At 40.6% G+C, this 21,622-nt stretch overlaps 1 protein-coding gene across 1 annotated transcript in view; it reads left to right on the forward strand.

Annotated features, from left to right (window-relative positions):
- The window catches only part of MLLT3 (MLLT3 super elongation complex subunit), a 139,927-nt gene that overhangs the window by 49,113 nt on the left and 69,192 nt on the right, over nt 1–21,622 (forward strand). The window contains exon 3 of the mRNA XM_086629556.1: nt 21,025–21,107. Within this exon, the coding sequence (XP_086485682.1) occupies nt 21,025–21,107 (83 nt within the window). The remainder of the gene's footprint in view (nt 1–21,024; nt 21,108–21,622) is intronic.

Raw genomic sequence — 21,622 nt, forward strand, 5'->3', positions numbered from 1 at the left:
TGTTTCATAGGAAAGGGCATAACTAAAATGTCTGTTGCTTAGTATTCTGGCTTCGGTTTTAAGAATATTTGAGCAAATAGCTTTTTAGGAAAACTTGCAAGTCAAGTTTTACTCAGCAACAAAGCTTGCAAGTAAGTTTTACTTAGAATCAACGTTGTCACTATTTGATGCGTTGGTCAAACCAGGTAGGAAATCTCCTAGTGATCTCTAGTGCTGTCATGTTTTGCAGAAAGCTGAGTGCTCCCTACCATTTAACCCTGTGTAATGTGTGTATAAGCATATGTAACTGTAATATGTCTATTGAGTATGACCTCGTTCCATTGCTGCTAATTGTCTGCTGATAATTGCAGGTCTTGTGCTGTGACCTAAGCATGTGTTGTATCTGCAGTGGTCTACCTCTTAAAGTTGATGCTTCATTGTCTTTCATTTGTTGTTTTAGAAATGAGGCAAATTGTGTGCTGTTCAGAAAATACATACTCTAAATATTTTGTGATTACTTTTAAAGCACTCTCCCTTACCTTTTTGGATTTAAAAGAACAACCTGTATCTTATTGGAGAATAGGTTTGTTATCTTTTAGTTGAGAAAACTGTCTCTCGTAAATCTGCTACATGCAAAACTATTATGGTGCATCACTGACGCTTAGTAATGCTCAGACTGACAAAATGTATGCATGTGATTGTGTGGTACATCCCCAAGTGTTAGTCCAGAATTTTAAGCTTTCTTTGAAAGGGGTGATAGAAAATACCAGGTAATTGCTGCCTAGAAAGGCATATTGTGTTCAAAGCAGCTTAGAGGCAGATATGTATTAAAGATCTCTGTTTATGTTTATTTACTTTGTGCCTTTTGGGAACAGCTTCGTAAGGTCTAGCAAAATGCAGGCTCTTTGTGGATGGAGGCATGTCTTAATGGTGGTCAGCAGCCCTTGCATCTGTTCTTGACGCCGCCACTGGTTTGGTTGATGACTTAGAAATGATGATTCACCCCGCTGAATCCTCAATAAGTTGGTGCCAGTAATATTAGCTTCCTTAGTCAAATGCTTTGAGGTAAACTAAGTTATTACTGTGTTTGTCTTGAGAAGTGGTTTAAAATTGGCTCTCATTTCCTGTTCAGCTGCATACAAATGTGATGAGATTCCACATGAATGTCATTTGCCCTGAAACACTGCTTCTGTATACTTTTTTAAGTTGGAGGACCTTTTATCTTTTTAAAATAAACAATGTCCCTCTTCAGTGATCTTCAAGACGCTTCTAGTTGTTTTTTTAGGTCAGTTGAGGGACTGTGAGCACTAACATGTGCCCAACATGGAATAAAAAAAATATAATTTTATGAAACAGTCACTGGACTGATTACCAAACAGTAATTAAAATTTGATAATTTATGTAAAAGAAAATAGCAAAAATGGACTATACTTGCATAAAGGCACTAAGAGATGCTAATTACCTGTTCATTCATACTGATGGGATGAAAATTAAATCTAGTGTTTCTTTGCAGTTTTTGAGTTTTCTTCAGTTTTAGTTGATTTATTAGGGTGGAATTTCATGTGACTGCAAACTGGTTTTTATGTGTTGGTTTTTTGTTTGGGTATTTTTTTAGAGCACTTTCTAATGTCTTTTTAGACCACAAGTTCAACAATAACATGAAGTTTTTGCAGCATTGTTTCTTATTAAGTCGATTCTCCACTGTCTTTCCATACTTTTCTCCCCAAGATTAAGTAAATGCCCCAGCTTAGGTTGTATTGTAGAGCTGTTTTTCGTAAACAGTGTTACGTGAACATGTAAAGGGAGAATTGTGCTGTTTAACTCAGGCAATTACTTTTTGTGGCTTGACTCTAGTATGAAGTAGGCAGAGTGAATTGTCCTTCTTCAGAAAACAGTTCGGAAGAATGAAATTACTTTCCTCTCTTCATTTTGTTTTTAGGGATGCCTACAATAGGTATCTGCAGCTACGGTATTTCACTGTAAGTGAGGATCCTTAATGCAAAGAAATGAGTTTGAATCAGTCACAGAGACAAGTTCTGTATATTTTGAGAAACTTGCCGGGGGGAGGTGTTGGAGAGCGAGAGGCTAGGCTGTACTTGGGATCCTATTAAAGGGAACAGTGATGACTCTGAACTCAGTGGGATATCTGCAGATAAGGAGAAAAGATGATGATGTGTGTATTATATAGAAGGGTACCACAGAGAGCAGCAAATACTTTTATGAAAAGTCCTCAAGCTGCATAGAGAGCTGCTTGTAGTTTGTTCATGATCCAAAACCACAAAAATAAGTATTTGAGGTACTGTATTTTTCTTAAGTGTCTGAGGTACTGTAGACTGTAGAGGGAAAACAAAACACATCGAATTCAGTAGAGCAGTGTATTTTCACGAGGGGAGGAAATAGTTTCATAAAGTCTCCCAAAAGGAGTTTCTTAATCTCTAAATAATAGTTTCCTATTTCAAGCTTCTATTAGCCTGAGTTGGAAAATAGCTTTTTTCCTACTGTTAGTCATGTTACTGATGAGAGGATGAACGAATAAATTTTTTAAAAAATCAGAGTGGCTGTGATCTGGGATAATACACTGAATAAAGTACGTAACTTCTTTCATGTAGTATGTCTTAATATCACTTTTGTTTCTGCAGCTAGTCATAAAAGGTAGTAGTACAAGACATAGGCCAGTGACTGAAATTTTCACTTGGAGAATATTTGAGTCACAAAAATAACCAGTGCCCACATGCCTTTCTAGAGAGGCATTTTTCTGGCTGTGGCCTAACTTCAAAGTCCAAGGGGTTAAATGTATTCTTAATACTTAATTTACTGCAACAACTGACTCAACCAAGGAAAAATGTGTAGGTGCCAAGGAAACGCTCACAAGTTGAATAAGCTACTAGCCTCTAGGAATTTCGTCCTGATACACATGGTACATATTAGGGGCTCTTGTGGGAAAATTGTATTTTATAGAACGCGAAGGTAAAAACAGCGTAATTCACAAGATGATGAGAACACAAATGCTTTGTTAAATTAATTTTTACTGTAAGCAAAGAGTAGACAAGCAGGGGATCAAATTCACTGAGTACAGATGAATTAGAATTTAGATTATACTATAATGTATAAGTGAATCTCAACCAGCATAGCTGACGAGAAGAAACATGTAAGCCTTATTGCTTTCCTTAGGGACTAAGGCTTTTTTCTTATTTTTATATATCCCTATGAAAGCCAGCCAGTTTCAGCCAAACTTGACAAAAAGAGATGAGAATCTCAAGGACTTTAAGTTTTTCCATATTTTTGCAAAAATTGGTAGCTTGTGGAGGGGAGGACAGACCCAAATTAGTGCCACCAGTGAAGGACAGCCAGCACAGGGCCTTTTCCACTGTCCCTTTTTCTGACCCATCTGCCTGCATGCACATCAGCACTTGCTAACTCCTGCTCAGAAGTGTAGGAGGCAGACTGGTTATTCTGCTGGGCAAGAAGCTGGAAGACATACCTGGAGAGGAGCCTTAGGAACAGGTGAAGATGCCCAAGACACAGGCCACACATTCGTACAAAGTCTGTGCAAAGTAACTCTGGTTTGAGAACTGTTCATTACAGTTAGTCAGAGACCTTCCTTCTCCTTCATGTAAGGCATTTAAGCTTTAGTGGCTTTGATTCTTTTTTTTTTTTTTTCTGGTGTCCTCCTGTAGCCACAGTCTGATAATATGATGGAAGAAACAGTGTTACAGATCGGTTATCTTGCGTGAAACTTTCCAGGCTAAGGCACTGTAGCTTTTTTCCTGTAACTTCCAAAAACTCATGCTGCTTTTCTATAGTGTTAGTTTTCTCAGCATGGACCTCAGCAGATCTAGGGAGGGATGAATGATCAACAGGCTATGCTTTCTCTTGCAGTCCTTGACAAAATGCCTTCTGAGGCAGAAGTGTAAATTTTGAGTCCTGTTCCTCTGATTTTCTGCTCCCAGGGTGATGATGAGGAACAGGGAACAAAAGTGTGAGCACAGTTTGTCTTCCTGTCTTTGCTTTCTGATGAAGCCCGTTAACTGCTGCTGGGAGTAAAAGGGTAAATGAGACTCTTTTATAGAGAATATCAACTTGAACATGTCGCATGTTTAAAATATGTCAGTATTAGTAAAATCCAGAGGGAAGTGAACAAAGCAAGAGCTTCTCTAAGGGTAAGAACAATCACAGTCAAAGAAAGAGGATGAGTGTTGGGAGGTACAATATGTTGGTAACTCCATATCTACACGTCACTCACGAGTGAAAAACTATCTAGAAGAATTATAGCCGAAAAACTCTATTTGAATTTGTTAACCAATCCCAGTCACAACCCCTAATCTCAATTATTTCCCTGTAGTTTGATGGGCACCAAACTATAAGAGGCGCCACCATTTTTCTTTCATAGTATTCTCATTTAAAAGTGTGATGGAGAAGATCCTTCTTTGTTTCTTCTGGGAGCAGACAACTTGAAATGAATGACCTATCTTAGTTCAAAGCACTAAAGTAAAAAATAAAGGTTTTGTTTAGAAATCTGTAATAAGCATCTCCTGTCTCTTTAAATTATTAAATGAAATTGTTTCCCGGGAAGGAAGTGGGATATTAGTGAAGCTTTTATACTGTGTTCCCAAAGAACAGTGTTTTTAATCACTACCTCTGTTCTGGGAGATATAACCAGACTTGGGCAATCCTGTGGCCCCTGAACTCCCAGGCACAAACTGAAGGACCAAGAATGCTGAAAACAATGTATGTATAGAACAATTGTTTCAAGGATTTGGGGGACCCTGGAGGAAGATAGGAAAGACAAGCCGAAGATTTTTTTTTTTAGCCTTAGATGGGGAATCTTAATGCAAGTTTAAGGTCCTGGATGAGTTGAATGGATTCACTTGAAGTCCAGACATCACATTTCCTATATAACTGTGTATGCTTTCAAAGGATAAAATGTGTCAATGGCTTTGAAGTGTTAGGTGTGGAACAGGGAAGGTTATCTGAACACCTAGAAGGGTCATACCTATATTTTTTTGGCTCTTCCTGCAAGAAACAGCAGTGGCAGAGGCAGAAGTATGGATTCTTGTACATCCTTGTGTACTTTTCTAGGAGGAGAGTTGATTGAGAGATGAGAAAAGAGAAGAGCAGAAGACATTCGGTACAGGTTGATATACAAGTGTAAGATTGTTTTTTTTTCTGTAGCTTCATGGAAATTATCTGTTTAATTAACTCTGTCAAATCCATACCCCAAATGCTTAGGTCACAGGCAGACAAAGCTTGGAGATTTCCCAGGAGAATCTGTACTGTAAAAAGCAGTCAGTAAGGATACAAAAGTGAAAATCATGTAATTCAATAGTTATGATATTTACATTAACATAGCAAAGGAGATCTATCACTTTCGTTTAGCAAGCGTACATATTTTCTACAAGAAAGGAATAGTCTTGAACATAAACACTTTCAAAAGCTGCTTTTTTTTTTAGATTTACAGGCAAAACAAAGATGTTAAATACAGGAATATATTGGGCTTGAGGTATTCAACAGAAATATCAAGGTGTTTTATGTTGAATAGTGTCTTATTTAGAACACCTTCCTTAACCATGTCACAGATGTAAGCGGTTGCTAATGAAATAGCAAATGTTGCTACACAGAGAGGCATTATTAGCAGAAGAAATAACTTTAAAGGGATGTGAAGTTTAAGGGGGGGAAAGAAAAGGTGAAAATGACAAAATAAGACTTATCTCAGATTAATATGAGCTAATACCTAAACTCTCAGTGACAAGATTTAATTGCAGGGTGTCATGGTTTGATGTGGACGGGGAGGTGGTTCTGGTGGCAGGAGAGGGGTTTTGCTCCCTGTGACCTCCCCGGTTTTGGAACCAGGTTAGGCTTAGTTCTGGCCACCAGATCAGACTGCCATCCCCCTCGGGGTTGAGCCAATAGGGCGCCTCTGCGAATTGCCCTATTTAAGTCAGGACAAAGGAACCGGAAAAGGTGCTTCGCCCAGGAGCGAGGAGAGAAGGGAGGAGGGCACTGCCCCCGCTCCCTGGCTCCCGGCCGGGCAGCTGCCTGCGTCGGGCCGGCGCCGCCCACGAAGAATGACGGCGGCGGAGCCAGCTGGGGAACTCGGGGGCACCCCACTCCCGGGGTGCCCACTGGGCTGAGTTCACCTGGAAAGGACTGAGATCTGAGAGAAACAGCCACATCGACAGCAGGTCAGTGAGGATGGAGCGGGAGGAGGTGCCGGAGCTGAGTTTCCCCTGCGGCTGGTGGTGAGATGGCAGGCGGCCCCCCTGCAGCCAGGACGGCCTTGGTGGAGTAGAGACCCACTCGCAGCCTGTGGGGACAAGATGCCTGAGCCTGAGGATGGTCGTGTTGGGGTACACGACAAGGCAGAGAGGCATCTGGAGTCTGTGTGACGACCCACGCCGGAGCGAGTGGCTACAGCTCCCTAAGTACCCGAGACTGTGGTAAAGCCCACACCGGAGCAATCCGTGGGGAAGGATTGTTTCCAGTGGGCTGGACTCACGCTGGAGAAGTTTGTGGATTTTTCCTCGTGGGTAGGGGATCCATTGGAGCAGGGGAAAAGGGTGTAAGGACTCCTTCTCCTTTAAGAAAGAAGCAGCAGTAACAGCACGGAATGAACTGACCTGCACTTCCCCAGTCCCTGCCCCCTGTGCTGCTGGGGGGAGGAGGTAGAGCCGGGAGGAAAAGGAAAGGGAGGCGGGGGAAGGTGTTGGTTTTAAGATCTGGTTTTGTTTCTTTCTGTCTTCTCGAGTAACCGGTTTTGTTTCCCTTTGTCCTTCTAAGTAACCATTAATAAACTGTTTTGCTTTGAGAAAGCCCTGTCTGTTTTGCCCGGGACCATGGTTGGTGGGTGCTTCCTCTGTTCTTGTCTCAACCCTCAGTCCCTTTGGTTTTTGTGTTTTTTTTTCTCTCCTCTCTATTTTACTGGAGAAGAAGAGACTGTGTGAGTTTTAGTTGCTGGATCAGCCTAAAACCACGACACAGGGAAATGCCTAGAAAATAGATCCAGGAAGGAGTGGGGCAGGCTGAGAAGGCTGTAATGAACAGCAAATATATTGGTTTGTTTTGGCTATATGTAGAAACAGAAACAGCTTCTGTGGTATCTTTAGGAAAAGTCATTACAGAATTCAGCGAGAAGAAAAGTCACTCTAGCCTTGCTGCAAGAGGATGCGGATAGTTCCTTCTCCTTCAGGGCTCTACTGTGTGAGACCATGGGAGGAAACTTGTAGAAGAGTATGGAATTGCCTCATAGGGGAGGCACCACGGCTTTAGAAGTTTGGTCTGAGACTGTTATTAAAATGAAACAGTTTGCCTTGCAGAGTCTGGTGCTTTTAAAAGGACTCATCTGGTGACATTAGTTTCATTACTTTACGTTAGAGACTACCTGAACAATATTCAGACTTTTCTGTTCTGTTACATATGTTTTATTTTGGATCTGTTACTCGGGAAGGTTAAGGTTATTAGTCTTTTCAAAATGAAACATACAGCTTTATGGTATATGTTGTTTTCCAGCATGAAAATTGAGGCGAGGTAACAAGAATCTGTTTGATAGCCCCATACAAGCTACTACGTAGAAATTTAACTCTATCCTAGTGAAAACCAGTACTGCCCAAAAGTCTATCCGAGCCAAAACCAGCCTCTGTTGCCTAGGGGCTTTAAGTTTATCCTGTGGAAGAGAACACTTCCACTGCCACTGTTTGTTCAAACCTGGAAGTCCATTCTGGGATGTCGTGTGTGTGGAGCGCGGTGTGTTTAGTGCCACAAAGAGCTAACTGTGCAGGACTACTGCTGTGAAGCAAAATGAGGCTAAAATTAGGAAGATGCTGAAGCGGATAACATGCTGCTTTCTGAAAGTGGCGTAATTCCGGTGGCATTAAATTATCTTTGTCATATTCTTGCACTCTTATTTGTTTCCTATAGCTGCTATACTTATTTGCGTGGGCTTTATTATGTCTTTGAAAGTAATTATAGGTTTGAAAGACTCAAGTGCTCTATGTTCATGCACACATATGGTAAACAGAGCTTAAATGGGTTAGGTGGTTTAAAGGATTGAGGGTTGCAAAGCAATATTTACGAGCACTTACCTGCTCAGTGTCTTCTTAAGGTAACTGCTGTGTTCTGAAGTCACAGTAATTGGTACTTATTATTGGAAAACGTTGTGGAACTCTTTTGGTGAGAGAAAGTTCAGGGTAAAAATTGTGAGAGGTTATTCTCACCTGTTACTAACAGGCTTCTGCTAGGGCATTGTGAAAGGGCATGCATATTTTGGAATTGTGTTAAATGGCTGGTTTTTGCATGTGTGATGAAGCTGTGTCAATGGCCTTTATGAGCATGTGAGGGGGCATCCCAATTATGTTGTCTGAATCAGCCGTGTCACAGATTTATTTTAACTCTTCTCAGTGGTGTTGCAATTCTTGCTTTTTAATACTCTTGAGGTGTTTCAGCTTTTCCTGATTTTCTGTTCTGTTTTCTAAGGGATGGGGAAGTGAAAATGAAGCCTCATGAGTATTACAGCAATTCAGGTACCCAGAGTAATTATGTTACACTGCAGAAGAACAGATATATAATTAACTGAAATAGCCAGTCATCCAGTTTACTGGATTCGTTTTGAGATTGCCTTGACTTCTTATGTTCGTAAGTAGGTTATAGTAGTAAGTGATAGGTACTTAAAATGGAATTACAGTTTAAATGGTGTCCTTTTAAAATTTATATTCTATGTTTCTCTTTACATTGATTTCCATTTGTTATTACCTTGCTAAGTGTAGGAAGTTATGTTAAGTCACCTGATTTTCTTCATTATGCTCAGCTGGAGCTTAACCTAGTTTTCTTTTATTGAGATGTTTTCTTCCCAGTAGGCTACCTGCCTTTCATCCAGTCATTAATAAATGGTGTGAAGAGCACTCCTATATTGAAAAATATCTCATTAAGAATCATGGAAGTTGAAACAATCAACTATGTATTTATTAAACAAGTAAAGGATGCTGTCTGGTTAGAGTGTTCTGTATTCATTCAGTTTCATGGATTGTTCACTTGTCTCTGACATCTTAAATATTTAAGCTTACTCTATCTGTGGGAAAGCTTAAGAGTATCTGCTGCTTGTGATTGTTCTTGAAAGAAAAATTGAATTAGATAGGGCACTCTTTGCTAAGAATGTTATTTTCAGTCTGTTTGTCTTTATTTTTGCTCTTAACTAAAGCAAAATCTTTCCTACAAGGAAAGATGCTGTTAATTTTTCCTTTCTCCAAAGTCAACCCTGGAGCAGAAGGTGGTTTCATCTTTTGTGCTGTCCAAAGAGGAATGTAAACAGTTAGGGAGAATCAAGAATGTTCAGTTTCTACTCTTATGTGGGCCATAATACAGCTTAATTGTTTTTTGTCACACTGTCTTTTATGTGCATAAGTAAATATTCTCCATAAAGTAACTTCAGGACATTTTGGAAGGTACTAGGGAGTTCTAAAAATAGGGTGTTTGCTGTGTATGTTTTCAATATCTGTTCTTTCATTGCTTCTGTTAGTCCTCCTTTTAATTATATTAACTAGGTTTTGCTTGAAGGACTCTTAAAAGTGAATAATTATTAAATAGCAGAGATGTGAGTGTTTCTCATACTTCAAAACCTGCAGAAAGGACGAGAGGGAATGGCCTCAAGTTGCACCAGGGAAAATTTAGGTTAGATATCAGGAAAAATTTCTTTCCAGAGAGGGTTGTGAAGTATTGGAACAGGCTGCCCAGGGAGGTGGTGGAGTCCCCATCCCTGGAGGTGTTTAAAAATCATGTAGATTTGTTGTTGGGCAACATGGTTGAGGGACCCTGACAGTGCAGGGTGAATGGTTGGACTCGATGATCTTGAAGGTCTCTTCCAACGAGACAGTTCTGTGATTCAGTGATTGCCTATTTATCCATTCCTGCAGGTGACAACTGTGTGACTGATTTATTCCATCTCCTTCAGTGTTTCCTGTAACCTCAGTCTGCCTAAATGGCACTGCTTATTGACATGCGGTATCCTGGCAGACAGCCACAGAGTATTTTTGGTTTCTGAAGCACGTGGCCGTAGTTCTGCTACTGACAGCAATTGGTTCCTGAAGATGGAGGTGGGAGTTGGGTGCTGGAACTAAAGCCTTCTCCTTGCCCTGCTCCACCTCATGGTTCTCTGAACCTTTCAGCTGTGGGGCTCATACTGGCGTGTGTTCCTGGCTTCGCTTCGGGTTTTTGTACTTCTGAACACTGAGAGTCTTCACAGCTTCAATTTTATTATTGTTCATGTTTTCTTTGTAGTATATTGGATTATGTGCGTGGAAAGAGTTCTTCAGTGCTTGCTCAGCATGGGGCTGTGGATGGGCATGTTTCTGACGCAGTGACTGTTACTGAAGAAGGGTTTTTTGTTGTTGTGTTCATTTCTCTCAGATGACAGAGTAATTAGAAGTAGCCCTTAATACGGCTGGCGGCAGGGAAGCGATGGAGAGCGCACGAGTGCTTCTGGGTGGCAAGGAGGTGGTCCCGGGTGCAGGCCCAGGCGGGGCAGAGGCCGTGTGTTTCTGCTGCTGCGGGAGAGGACGTGGGATGACAGAGGTTTAGCCCTCGTTCGCTATGAGCTCTGCCTTAGATGAGAAATACTAGAGCGTGTGGGGGTTTAGAGCAGAGAGTGCTCCTTGAAGGGGATGGGTAGGACAGAGCACTGTCTGCATGAGGGAACGCCCGTCCAGTGCCTGCACCCCTGAACTAAGAGGCTGCGGCTTGTGATACTGCTTGACCACCTTTTGAGCCTAATGAGGCTTTTCTGTCCTTGCTGCATCTTCTGCTTCTGTTTGCCCTGAACGTGTGCCTTTTAGCCGCAAGTTATAGCTTCCTTACCATTCATGTGAAGAGGCAGAGGTCTTAACTTGATAACTGCGCTTATGGGTTGCCATCCTTGGGTCTAGGTGATCACTGAGGGCTGCTGTCCCTTATAAGTCTCCGAAAGTGCCCAAAGGCTCTGTGTAACCTGCCTGCAGTGGAGCTGTGGTAAATGGCAGCAGAACACCATGTTACAAGAAGAACAAAAAAAGGAGGCGAGGGAGGTGTTTCAGGAGGCAATTTTCCTGTTACGTTATCTAGCTTGAGAGTTCTAGCTTGGGTTGAAAGGCAATTTTGAAGACAGACAAAGACAAGCAGATATAGTAAAAATGAGCAGTCAGACTTGCACCTGCTGTTTCTGCCTGTTCCATGTGTACCTGTTTGAAATTAAATTAATCACAACATCTTGAATTTAAAAACAAACTTCACCTGTCTTTGATGTAGCATGATATTTTGAAACACCTGATTGGTGGAAAGACTTGTCAGCATTGCAGTTTTAATTATTTCTATTTGAAGAAAACTTTAGTTTTCTATGGCCCCTCTTTATAATTCCCTCATCATTAGCTTCATGTGGCTACCTGTTCTCCTTTTCTCTTCCCTCAAAATGTCAAACAGCTGTGTAGTATAATTGTTGTGATCATTACCTGCATGCCTATGTGTACATCTGTGTTACCTGCATGCGAACACAGCTATTAAGATGTGTTTATGCCTCGAGCATGCTTTTACATTATATTCGTTACAAATCCATTTGCACACAGACTTCAGATCCCTGTACTTCAGGGCAGTTTTGCTTGTAGAGCTTTATATTGATCTGTTACACAAGTAATGATAAGTGAAAGCCAGAAAAAGAAGGCACACTTGTGTAAACACTCTGCTTAAATAATTGTGTGTTTAAGTCTTAGTGGTACCCTTCTATAGTTTAAAGTTCATATCGTATTAATATGTCATTTTGCTTAAATTAGGATGGCATACTTTATGGTATTTTCCCATTTGCTAATGAATGGTATTAATAAAATGTGTCTGAAGAGGTATTTTTCTTTTCCTTCTCTTAGTCCCACTCTCCAGTTGCTAATATAACTTGTGTTGTGGTTTAACCTGGCTGGCCACTAAATGCCATGCAGCTGCTTGCTCACCCTCCCCCAGCCCTGAGGGATGGGGAAGAGAATTGAAGGGGAAAAGGGAAGGAGACTTATGGGTTGAGGTAAGAACAATTTAATATTTGAAGTAAAATAAAATTAAAAGTAATAATGGTAATGCACTGCTCACTGACCAATGCCTGACCCTTCCTGGCTAGCGATCTTGAAACAGAAGTCCTGAAAACATAATCCCAGAAGGGCAAGAGCCCCAAAGAGAAATCCAGAGAGGAAAAAATCCCAAAAACATCCTGCCCAGCTCTTATCTAAATACTGAGCATGATATTGTATGATATGGAATATTCCATTGGCCAGTTTGGGTCTCAACCCTAAACATAAGCTCAAATCCTTAACTAGGTGTTGCGGGTCCATTGCTCCACCATGCTCCCTCTCAGCTTCTCATGCACCTGCACACTGGCAAAATATGAGAAGCTGAGAAGTCGTAGATTTCCTCAGCAACAACTAAAACGACCAATATGTTACTGGCATTTTTCTCATACCAAATCCCATACTAAATCCAAAACACATCGCTATTCTAGCTAGTAAGAAGAAAACGAACTGTATCCCAGCCGAAACAAGGACGCTATGAAATGCAGAGTAGGATTCATGATCTTACATGCAGCTGCTCTGGAAAGCATCAGGAAGGATACCAGGTAGGCCGTAGAAGTAAAATCAATCGTGTTTTCCAGTATATTTAATATGAAGAAAGAAACATTGCAATTAATATTGAAATACATTTGTAAGAAGCAGTTTTCTGCTGGCCTCAGTTAAAATATGTCTGCAGGCTTCAAAGAGCTGTAGAGGTATATGATGGATTTTGTTCCTCGAAGTGCAAAATGCTGATGGAACAGATAAACAATGAGTGTGTGCTAACTCCATGGTTAATACTGTTTCCAATACAAACTCTGTGTTTATTGTGAACGGTAACTGAATTTCGTGACTTTGGACGTGTGCCGTAATCTCCTATCTCAGTTTCTTAGTTTAAAATACTTCATTTCATCTTCTGTGAAGAAAAGTTCTGTTTCTTGGCTTTTGCTGGAGAGTGCTGATGCAGTCCAGAAGCTGTTCTAGCCATTCAGAAATCCACTCACTTTTGTTACTGCAACTACTTACGGGTTTCTTTGTCATGTAAGAAGTCAGCTGGATTTATGATGACTAGTCATAATGATAAATGGTGAGTGCAGTAGCGGATTTTGTCCTCTGCTACTGAATTTTCACAGAAGTTCTACCAGACAGCATTACAAACACGGATTCTCAGCTCTTGTCTCTTAATGCGATGGAAAGATTCCGACTTTGAGCATTAGGCAGCGGCCAGTTTTTCTTGTTTTAAGCATTCCCAGATGGGGAGACTTAACCTTCTCAAGGCTGATGCAAACACAGATTTTGTGACACTGGTCTTTACAAGAGAAATGTTCTGATATTTTTCTAAGTTACCATATTTGCAACATAGAATGAAAAGCCTTACAAATAAAAGAAATTATATTTACTTGATCATTAATGAAGTGAAATAACCACAGAGAACTGAGAGGTGTGACAGAAAAATTCTTAGCCTTGGCTTGCAGTTCAACAGAAAAAGTTTGAAACAAGTATGGCATCACTGCAATACAGAGTAATTTTGATAACTCTGAAAATATTTGATCTTAGTTTGATCTTTGCATAGCATAATGAAGTTAAAATAGAGAACTAGATAGATATTTGACTTTCAAGTGTCTGTCTGGGAGTTAAGAAAAAAAAGTCCTGGAAGGGGTGGGAAAACATGGTTTAATGCATCATTTCAAGGTCTGGTGAGTGATTTGCAGCCAGCCAATAGACCCAGAATCCGGCATGTGTGGTGGAGCCTTTAAATCCGTTCCTCCCTCCTCTCCCATTTCGGCAAAGTTGGAAAATACTAGAAAAATAACTTCTGTGAATCTGAACAGTATAGTGTTACACAAGAGGAAACTTCCAAACCGATGCAGTCCTTGCCTGTCTTCTGGCAGTACAGATTGCTTTCTCCTTCACAGTTAATAAGTGAAGATGCATTCTTTCCCATCTGCAGCATGCATGCATTAAATGGGCTTGCACAGCGTTATGAAATAGCGAGGATACCTTAGGGCCCGCTTCTCATCTCAAACAGTTTGTGTCAAAACACATAGTGATTGTACTTTCGAAGGCCAGGGGTTATTTTATATGTGGTGCAGAAAAAAAAATAAATATCAAAATTAGGAACTCCTGGATTCATGCTCTCAATTGTTTCTAGGACCTCTGGACAGACAGTATATGTGCACTGAGAATTAGTGTGAGAAACAAACTACAGAAAAACACCTTTAAAGTTGTCTGAATTATTGGCTCACTGTAAATTCGAAACTGCAAGTTGATCCATCTGAATCAGAGGATGCAGGAGGCTCACTGCTGCGTTTCAGGATCTCAGAATTGTGTGTTCAAGGCTTTCTGCTGTCTTCATGTGCCAAGAGAAAGGGTTAAGAAGCCTTTTTAACTGTGTAAACAAACAAACATAAAGCAACCAGTTTCTCCCCCCCTCCCCCCAAAAAAACCCCAAACCAACAACCAACCAACCACAGACAAAAAAAAAACCCAACCAACAGAAAACCAAGACTCAACCTTATCTTTCTTCATATATTTGTGTTTGGAGCGATAAGAAATTTGACAGTGAGTGTTTACTGCTCTCTCTTTTAGCAATGTTTAGTGGGTGTTCATTGCTCTCTCTTTTAGCAGTGTTTAAAGGCACGTGCTGATTTAAGGACTCCAGTTAAGACCTGGATTTGGACAATCTTGTTGGGCATGAGGAAGGCTTTTCCCCTTCCCTGCCCTCCTCTCTTGTGTATCAGTTTCATCTCAATTGATGAAGAAGTTATCCAATGATCAGGGAGTAGACTTACGTACAGAAAATGTCACTTCAAAAGTCAGTTAGGGTTGGCTTTACTTCAGGGGTTATAAGCTGTATCTTACTGTCCTGTCCAGCTGGCAGGAGTGGTGGGAATCTGGGCAATCAGCATGTTGGGCAGGGAACTTGGTATGATTATAAATGCTGAAAGTTCAGTCTTGGTTTTCTCTTAGTGCCCTTTGTGCTTTCACTTCAGGCTTGTATCTGTCTCGTGAAATACTTGTCAGCATAAAGTGTCAAGCAAATGGGAACTCCTTATTCCTTGCATAGGAGGTACCATTTAACCCACAATTTAGTAATTTTAGCTAGCTTTTGTTTGAACCTGCCTGGCAATTGGTTGTTATTAATGGCTGAGGTGTGCCTGAAGGTAGGGCATAAGAGACTTGTTCTCTTCCTGCCTCTTTTTGTGTAGAGTCCAAGTACTGGAGCCCACCAGCCGGTAAGGTGAGCTACTGAGTAGCAAATTCAAAGAGCTTTTGCAGAAATGACAGCTGAAAGTTTGAAGCTGACTTCTTCCTACAGGAGGGATTTAGTAGCACGATCTGCCTTCCTCTGAAGGTGAATGGCACCCCTTTGTTGTGAGACTTCTTTTAATGAAGACAGTGATGAATAGAGGAAAAAGTTGTTTGAAGGGTGACCAGTATGAGCAAATTATAGGCAAGAATCTATAAAATACCACTACAATAATGTTACAGCTAAACCAGTTCTCTATCAGAAGGCTTCACTTCCTCCAAGCGCCCACTTGGTGTACCCTGCAGGGCGCACAAAACGTGTCTGAATTGTTACAGTCTGCCAGCATCTCCCTGAAAGGAACTTCTGCCTTTCCTTACTCATTCTGACTGTATTTTGAATAATGGAAAAATCTGTTCACAATGAAGCATTTAACAGTGTTGAAGTGGCAAATGAATTTCATGTTAAAGCTTTTAAAAAGGATAGTTTGCATTAGAGTTTTGTTATTGTTACCTCAAAAGGCCTCACTGTCAGCATGCTTGCTAAAATGCATCATCATGGCTTGATTTGCATGTTCTTTAGGTATCAGTTAACCTCTGATGCAACACCTGGGAACGCATCTGCAAATGCAACAAAAGAAAAAGCAGTGCTTCACTTGTAGCCTAAATAAGCAAAACGTTTGAGATAAACAATTCAAGCCATTTATGTGAGCTGTAGAGAAGGCATATGCCCTGACAAATAGGAGACAGAGAATCGACAACTGAAATTCCTGTCCTGGCTTGCGGTGATCTTGGGTAACTCATTATGCTGGCATTACCAAAAGAATTTAGTTGTAGAGTACACTGAATGAGAATTGAACATTCATGTCTCTCTTATGTGTGTAGAATGGGTACGATAGGCAATTTTACCAAAACAGATACTAAGCTCTTATGGGGAAGACATCTGTGTTAATAAAATCATGTGTTAGTACTGATAATGCAGTAGCTGAGCTGTCGTTAAGAGATGCACACTGGTATCTTGTAGTTGGTCTCTGGAAGGCGTGCTTTGTTTGAGGAGCTGTTCAATAATGTTTATCAGCTGCAAATTACTGCACTTGTATATAGGAGAAGGCTGGTCAAAATGAATGGACCAGCATAGCCAGTATGCTTCTGACCGATGCTGTGGTTTGTGAAGTGTTTGCCGTACAACTCGGATTGCGGCTGAGTGTCTAAACGGTGCTCGGTCAGGGGAAGTTTAGTGACAGGATGCTGTAGGTGAGCACCTGAGGTATGTGCAGTACTGAAAGTCAGTACCCGTGCAGTTAGTTGCACATGCTTGTATGCGTGTTTGGAGGGCCACAAAGATGATCCAGGGCCTGGAGCACCTCTGCTACAAGGACAGGTTGCGGGAGCTGGGTTTGTTCAGCCTTGAAAAGACAAGACTTCGGGGGGACCTAATAGCTGCCTTCCAATACCTGAAGGGAACCTACAGGAAGGCTGGGGAGGGACTTTTTACAAGAGTGTCCACTGATAGGACAAGGGGAAATGGGTTTAAGTTGAAGGAGAGCAGATTGAGATTAGATTTTAGGAAGAAATTCTTCAGTACGAGGGTGGTAAGGTTTGGAGTAAATTGCCCAGAGAGGTTGTGGATGCCCCCTCCCTGGAGGTGTTCAAGGCCAGGTTGGACGGAGCCTTGAGTAGCCTGATCTAGTTGAGAGGCGTCCCTGCCCATGGCAGGGAGGTTGGATTAGATGATATCTGAGGTCCCTTCCAGCCTATGCCATTCTATGACTATGATTCTCCAGCATGAAAAAATGGCATTCCACCTGTGACAACTGCTTCTTGTCCTAGGAGCTGAGCCTTTTTGCTTTAGTTTCTACATCTTCCCCTCTTTCCTCCATCCTTTAATAGCTAGCGTAGTCTTTTCATTTCATGTAAGTTCAAGCTCCTGTGCAGTGTTGGAACAGCTTTTTCTGTAGTTAGAGCCCTATTTGATCCAGGTTCCCTTCTGTGGCCTCAAACGTACCAACATTACTGCTTGTTACAGTAACATTCATCACAAAGTACAATGAAACATGATGAACAGAAAGGGTGGACTTTGGCTGTTTGTGTTGCATAAACTCTTATTTTTATTTCAAAATTGCACCTAAAATTGTTTTGGAGGACTGGTCTATCTGTGTTTAGCATATGCATTTGCAAATGCCTAAGAGTAAAGCTTTCATTTATGGAAGAAGAGAAATGATCCTGCGTTCTGACAAAGATACAGTAACAGTTTAGTATCTTGAGCTCCTTATCTTGCCTTACACAGTCATCAAAAACCCCAGCTTATTCTGGTTTGCCGCCTTAAGAAATCTGCACAGTTTTGCTTTTCTCGTTACTTCTCGTCTTCTAGCCCTACAGTTTTCTTCAGAAGAGACACTTTTATTGCTAGCTTGTAATTCTGCCTGCATCTCAGTGGAGATGTTCTCTTCTCAGTGCAGGCACTAAATTTTCACTGGATCTGTAAGGCCTTAATTGTCGTAGAGACTATCTTGAAGTTGGACTACTGAGTCAAAAGATATAGGAGACAAGGAGGAAATGTATTGTGATCATACAAGCTGTTTTCACAGAGAAAAAACTGCCCAAAATAATTAAGTCTCGGTGATAACGTTGTGCAAGAGGCTTTGTTTATCTGGTACTTAAAAGGCATTTGTAGGTCCCGTTTCAAAGGAGAGAGAGGAGCAGCCACTGGGGAGATGCTTCTGTCCCTCTGGATGGGGAGGACATTTTTTGTTTGTAGAACGGTAGTGTTTTCTGCTTATCTACCTGGTCTACTGCAGCTGCTTTTTTAAGTGACCTCTGCAAAGCATGTTAGTGTTTCCAGGTGTTTCCTTCTTCAAAATCACTCCCTCTTAGTTTGTGTTGTTGGTTTTGCTGTGTTGGTCTGTACTTGCAGTTTGCTTTTGTTTTTCTTTTCCTTCTCTGCTACGTTTTTCTTCCCCCCCCCCCCCCCCCCCCCCCCCGCCCTCCTGATTTTTCTTCCTCTCTACCTTTTCTGTGGTTTACTGAAGCCTTGGCACCTCTGTCTCCTCCACTCAACAAACCTTGCTAGCATGGTTCCAGTTGGCTTGGCTAAACCACACATGTCATTGCAGCCCTGGTTACTACTCGAAACAGCTCAAAGAAAGAAAATGAGCTTATGCCAGTGTGTGCTGACTCAAAGCACATAAAGATGCTCTTTCTGCCAGTAGTGGCTTCCATGAGAAAGGTGAGGGAAATGTAACAGCTTTCATTTATGTAGCAGTCTACCCATACGCAATAGCATGGAGCTTTTCTCAGTTGCCTCCTTTTTTTTTAGTTCAGGAAGATTTCATTCATGAGATCACAGAATTTTCCTCCTATTAAAAGCCCATCTTTCAGTTTGGGAAGGCCCTCAAAGTGCTTTCCTTGTGATTAAGTGTTTTGTAACACATCACCCAAGTTTCAACAAAGCCCGCGAGTGTAACAGACTTTGTTTTCAGAACTGTCATGTGAAACTTTGACAAGGTCTATTCAGCATGGTTAACAGCTGTGTAAATCTGAAAGAAGAGAGATTTGAAGGAGGGAATGAAAAATATTTATGCTGACAGTGTTTTCTGCCCCAATTAAGTACTCAGGAAGAAGTTGATGTGCTATTTATTTAAAAAAAAAAAAGGTGATTTGTGACTTGTCATGTAATGGAGCCTGAAATCTCTGTAACAGTTAATATATTATGACAGTTTCTAAAGTTTCTGTGTTTCCATCTGGATAAATGTCTGCTGTCTAATCTTTCCTTTTGTTTTATATAAGTGGATTTCTTCTGAACCCTGCATGGCCATTCAAATAATACTGGGAAGGCTTTCTCCTCAGGTTGTCTTCTGAAGTCAAAGGAAGAGCGGGAAGGCTCCTCTGTCTTTGTCTGAAAAAGTTGTCAGTATGTGTTACTGTAGCCTGTCACTGTGCTTAACTAGGACTATTTTATTTACATTTTTCAAATGCCGGTAAGCCCTCTTAAGGGAAGACATGTCAATGTAAGGTGAAATACTACTTCTGGGAGATTCTAACACAAAATGCTCAGTTTCCAACTTAAAAGCTTTATATGTCTGAAACCACCTCTCAGATTTGACTTATCATCATAAACTTTTCTTCAAAATCTTTCAAATCCCACTTAAAAAACTATAGATCCTTTTTTTTTTTCCTGCCAAGAAAAACAAACAATTCTGTAGCTGCAAGAGGACAGTGTTGCAGATGAGCCTGGAAAAGAGATTATTCTTGCTCCATTTTTGTCATCCTTTTCTCTTTCCATTGATTGCATGAAGTGAACATGCAATTTAGGAGCAGGATGAGAATGGCAAGGTAGTAGGAGAAAATTCTCCTGTGTTCATTTACTTGGGAATTAACCAAGCTTGCATGTCCTCAGAACGCTGACATACTGATCATACTATTGAGAATGCAGCAGCAGTTGTGTTCCTGGATGGGTCTGATGGGCCTTGTCATGTTTTGGGGATGACAGAGGGTGTAAGTGCCTATCCGTGGTGCTTTGCTAAACAGAATATTTTTGGTATTCAGGCTCTGCGTAGTTGATTGAAAGACACGCTTTTTGTGAAGCATAGTTTAAGTTGCACCTGATACAGTGCAGTGAGCAGCTACCAGGCAATTCTGAAAAGAGGTACGTCCTAGCAAATGATGATCCATCTGGGAGTCTGAATTTTCTTTCAGTCATCAACATTGATAGAGCTTGAGCAAATGTTTCTGAAGAAGTCAACCCTGTGGTATTAATTGCATTGTTCTACCAGTTGCAGTAGGGAAACGGTCATTGTCCTGTGATGCCATTGAGATGGCAGTGCCTATGACAAGTTGTCATACAGTGCAGCATTTGGAAGCGTCTGAGTTGATGTTACAGGAGATGCATGGTTTCTCAAGCTCAGTCCACCTTTGTGCTTATGTGTTACGTGTGTGTGAATTTTGTAATGAGCCAAACACAAGATGGAAGAGGTGGCTTCTGTTCCAAGTTCTCTGACAACCTGCTTTTTGTCACTGGCTGAAGTTGGCAGGCTAGTCCTGCTTTCTTCAGAGAGCTCATGTTCAATATCATGGGGATTTCATGTAACTAAAAGCCTTTGTATTAAACTGAAAATATAAACTGAAATATAAATAATATTTCTGAAAATAAACTGAAATATTGCTGAAATGAGCACCTTCCTGAGATTCTCCACTATACACTGGAATATTGTGTTGTGTCTCCTCTCCCCCTAGTAATGCAGGTTTCCATTTCATTAGTATTAGTTCAATTCAATTCATGTCTCTATTTTATATTACATGTATTAGAATTAGGGTGTTATTAGTATTAGGTTATGAAAATGTGAATGGCAGTTCTTCTGCCCTGTACATGTTTAACTTTCTTGTGGTGGAATCCTATATATTTTCCATTCCCAGGGCAAGTCTTGGTTGCAGCGCCGATGTAGCCATTGTGGTAACTCAGTGGGTCCACCTGGTGTTGAAGTTTCTGGTAGTTCTGCTTTAGCAGTCTGAAAGGATTAAAAAAACAAAAAATAAAAATAAATTTGCTATCTCTACACTGTAGGTTGTATACAGGCAGGAATGATTTGCTTACAAAATTCATGTTCAGTTGGGCATAGATACGTCCTACTGTGTGTGTTTGCAGTTTTGTAATGGTTCTGCCGTAGAACATTGCTGCAGATTATTTTCTCATGTATTTCACTTAGGCATTAAAAACATTTTTTTTGTATTAAATATAAGTTTCTCTTCTTCATTTCAGTGTGCAAGGATCCACCCTACAAAGTTGAAGAATCTGGGTATGCTGGTTTCATTTTACCAATTGAGGTTTACTTCAAAAACAAGGTATAGAATTACATGCTTTTCATTTTTTTTTTTAATTTTAATATGTGGAAATCAGAGTTCGTCAAAGATTTACAGTTTAATTAATAAACTCAATTAAAAATTAGATTTAAAGCTATCTTTGTCAATGCTGTTCCAATTCGAAGTCAGTGTTACTTTTAGTAACGTGGGACTGTATTTAGTAGATAACTCTATGAAATTAGAATTACCTGATAAAATAAAGAATTTGAATAATTATTCAGAAGAATTACTAGCCCTACTCAGATCTGGACAGACTATAAATAATGCTTAAGGAAGTTTGGGAGCCACTTAAACTTTTAGAAAGGAAAAGTCTTGATTATGTGGATTTCATAATGAACTCATTGTTTTATTTTAGTGTTGCTGATCTTTTTAATTTGTTCAGGTTTTGATCTTTCTGAACAGTCTTTTTTTGTTGTGTGTTTTTTTTTAATTCTGCATCCTCAGTCCTAAAAAGCATTCTTTTAGACTGCATGTGAGTTTGATTTTACTCAACGCAA

The sequence above is a fragment of the Tauraco erythrolophus genome, chromosome Z (genome assembly GCF_009769465.1).
Source record: "Tauraco erythrolophus isolate bTauEry1 chromosome Z, bTauEry1.pri, whole genome shotgun sequence".
Classification (NCBI taxonomy): domain Eukaryota; kingdom Metazoa; phylum Chordata; class Aves; order Musophagiformes; family Musophagidae; genus Tauraco; species Tauraco erythrolophus.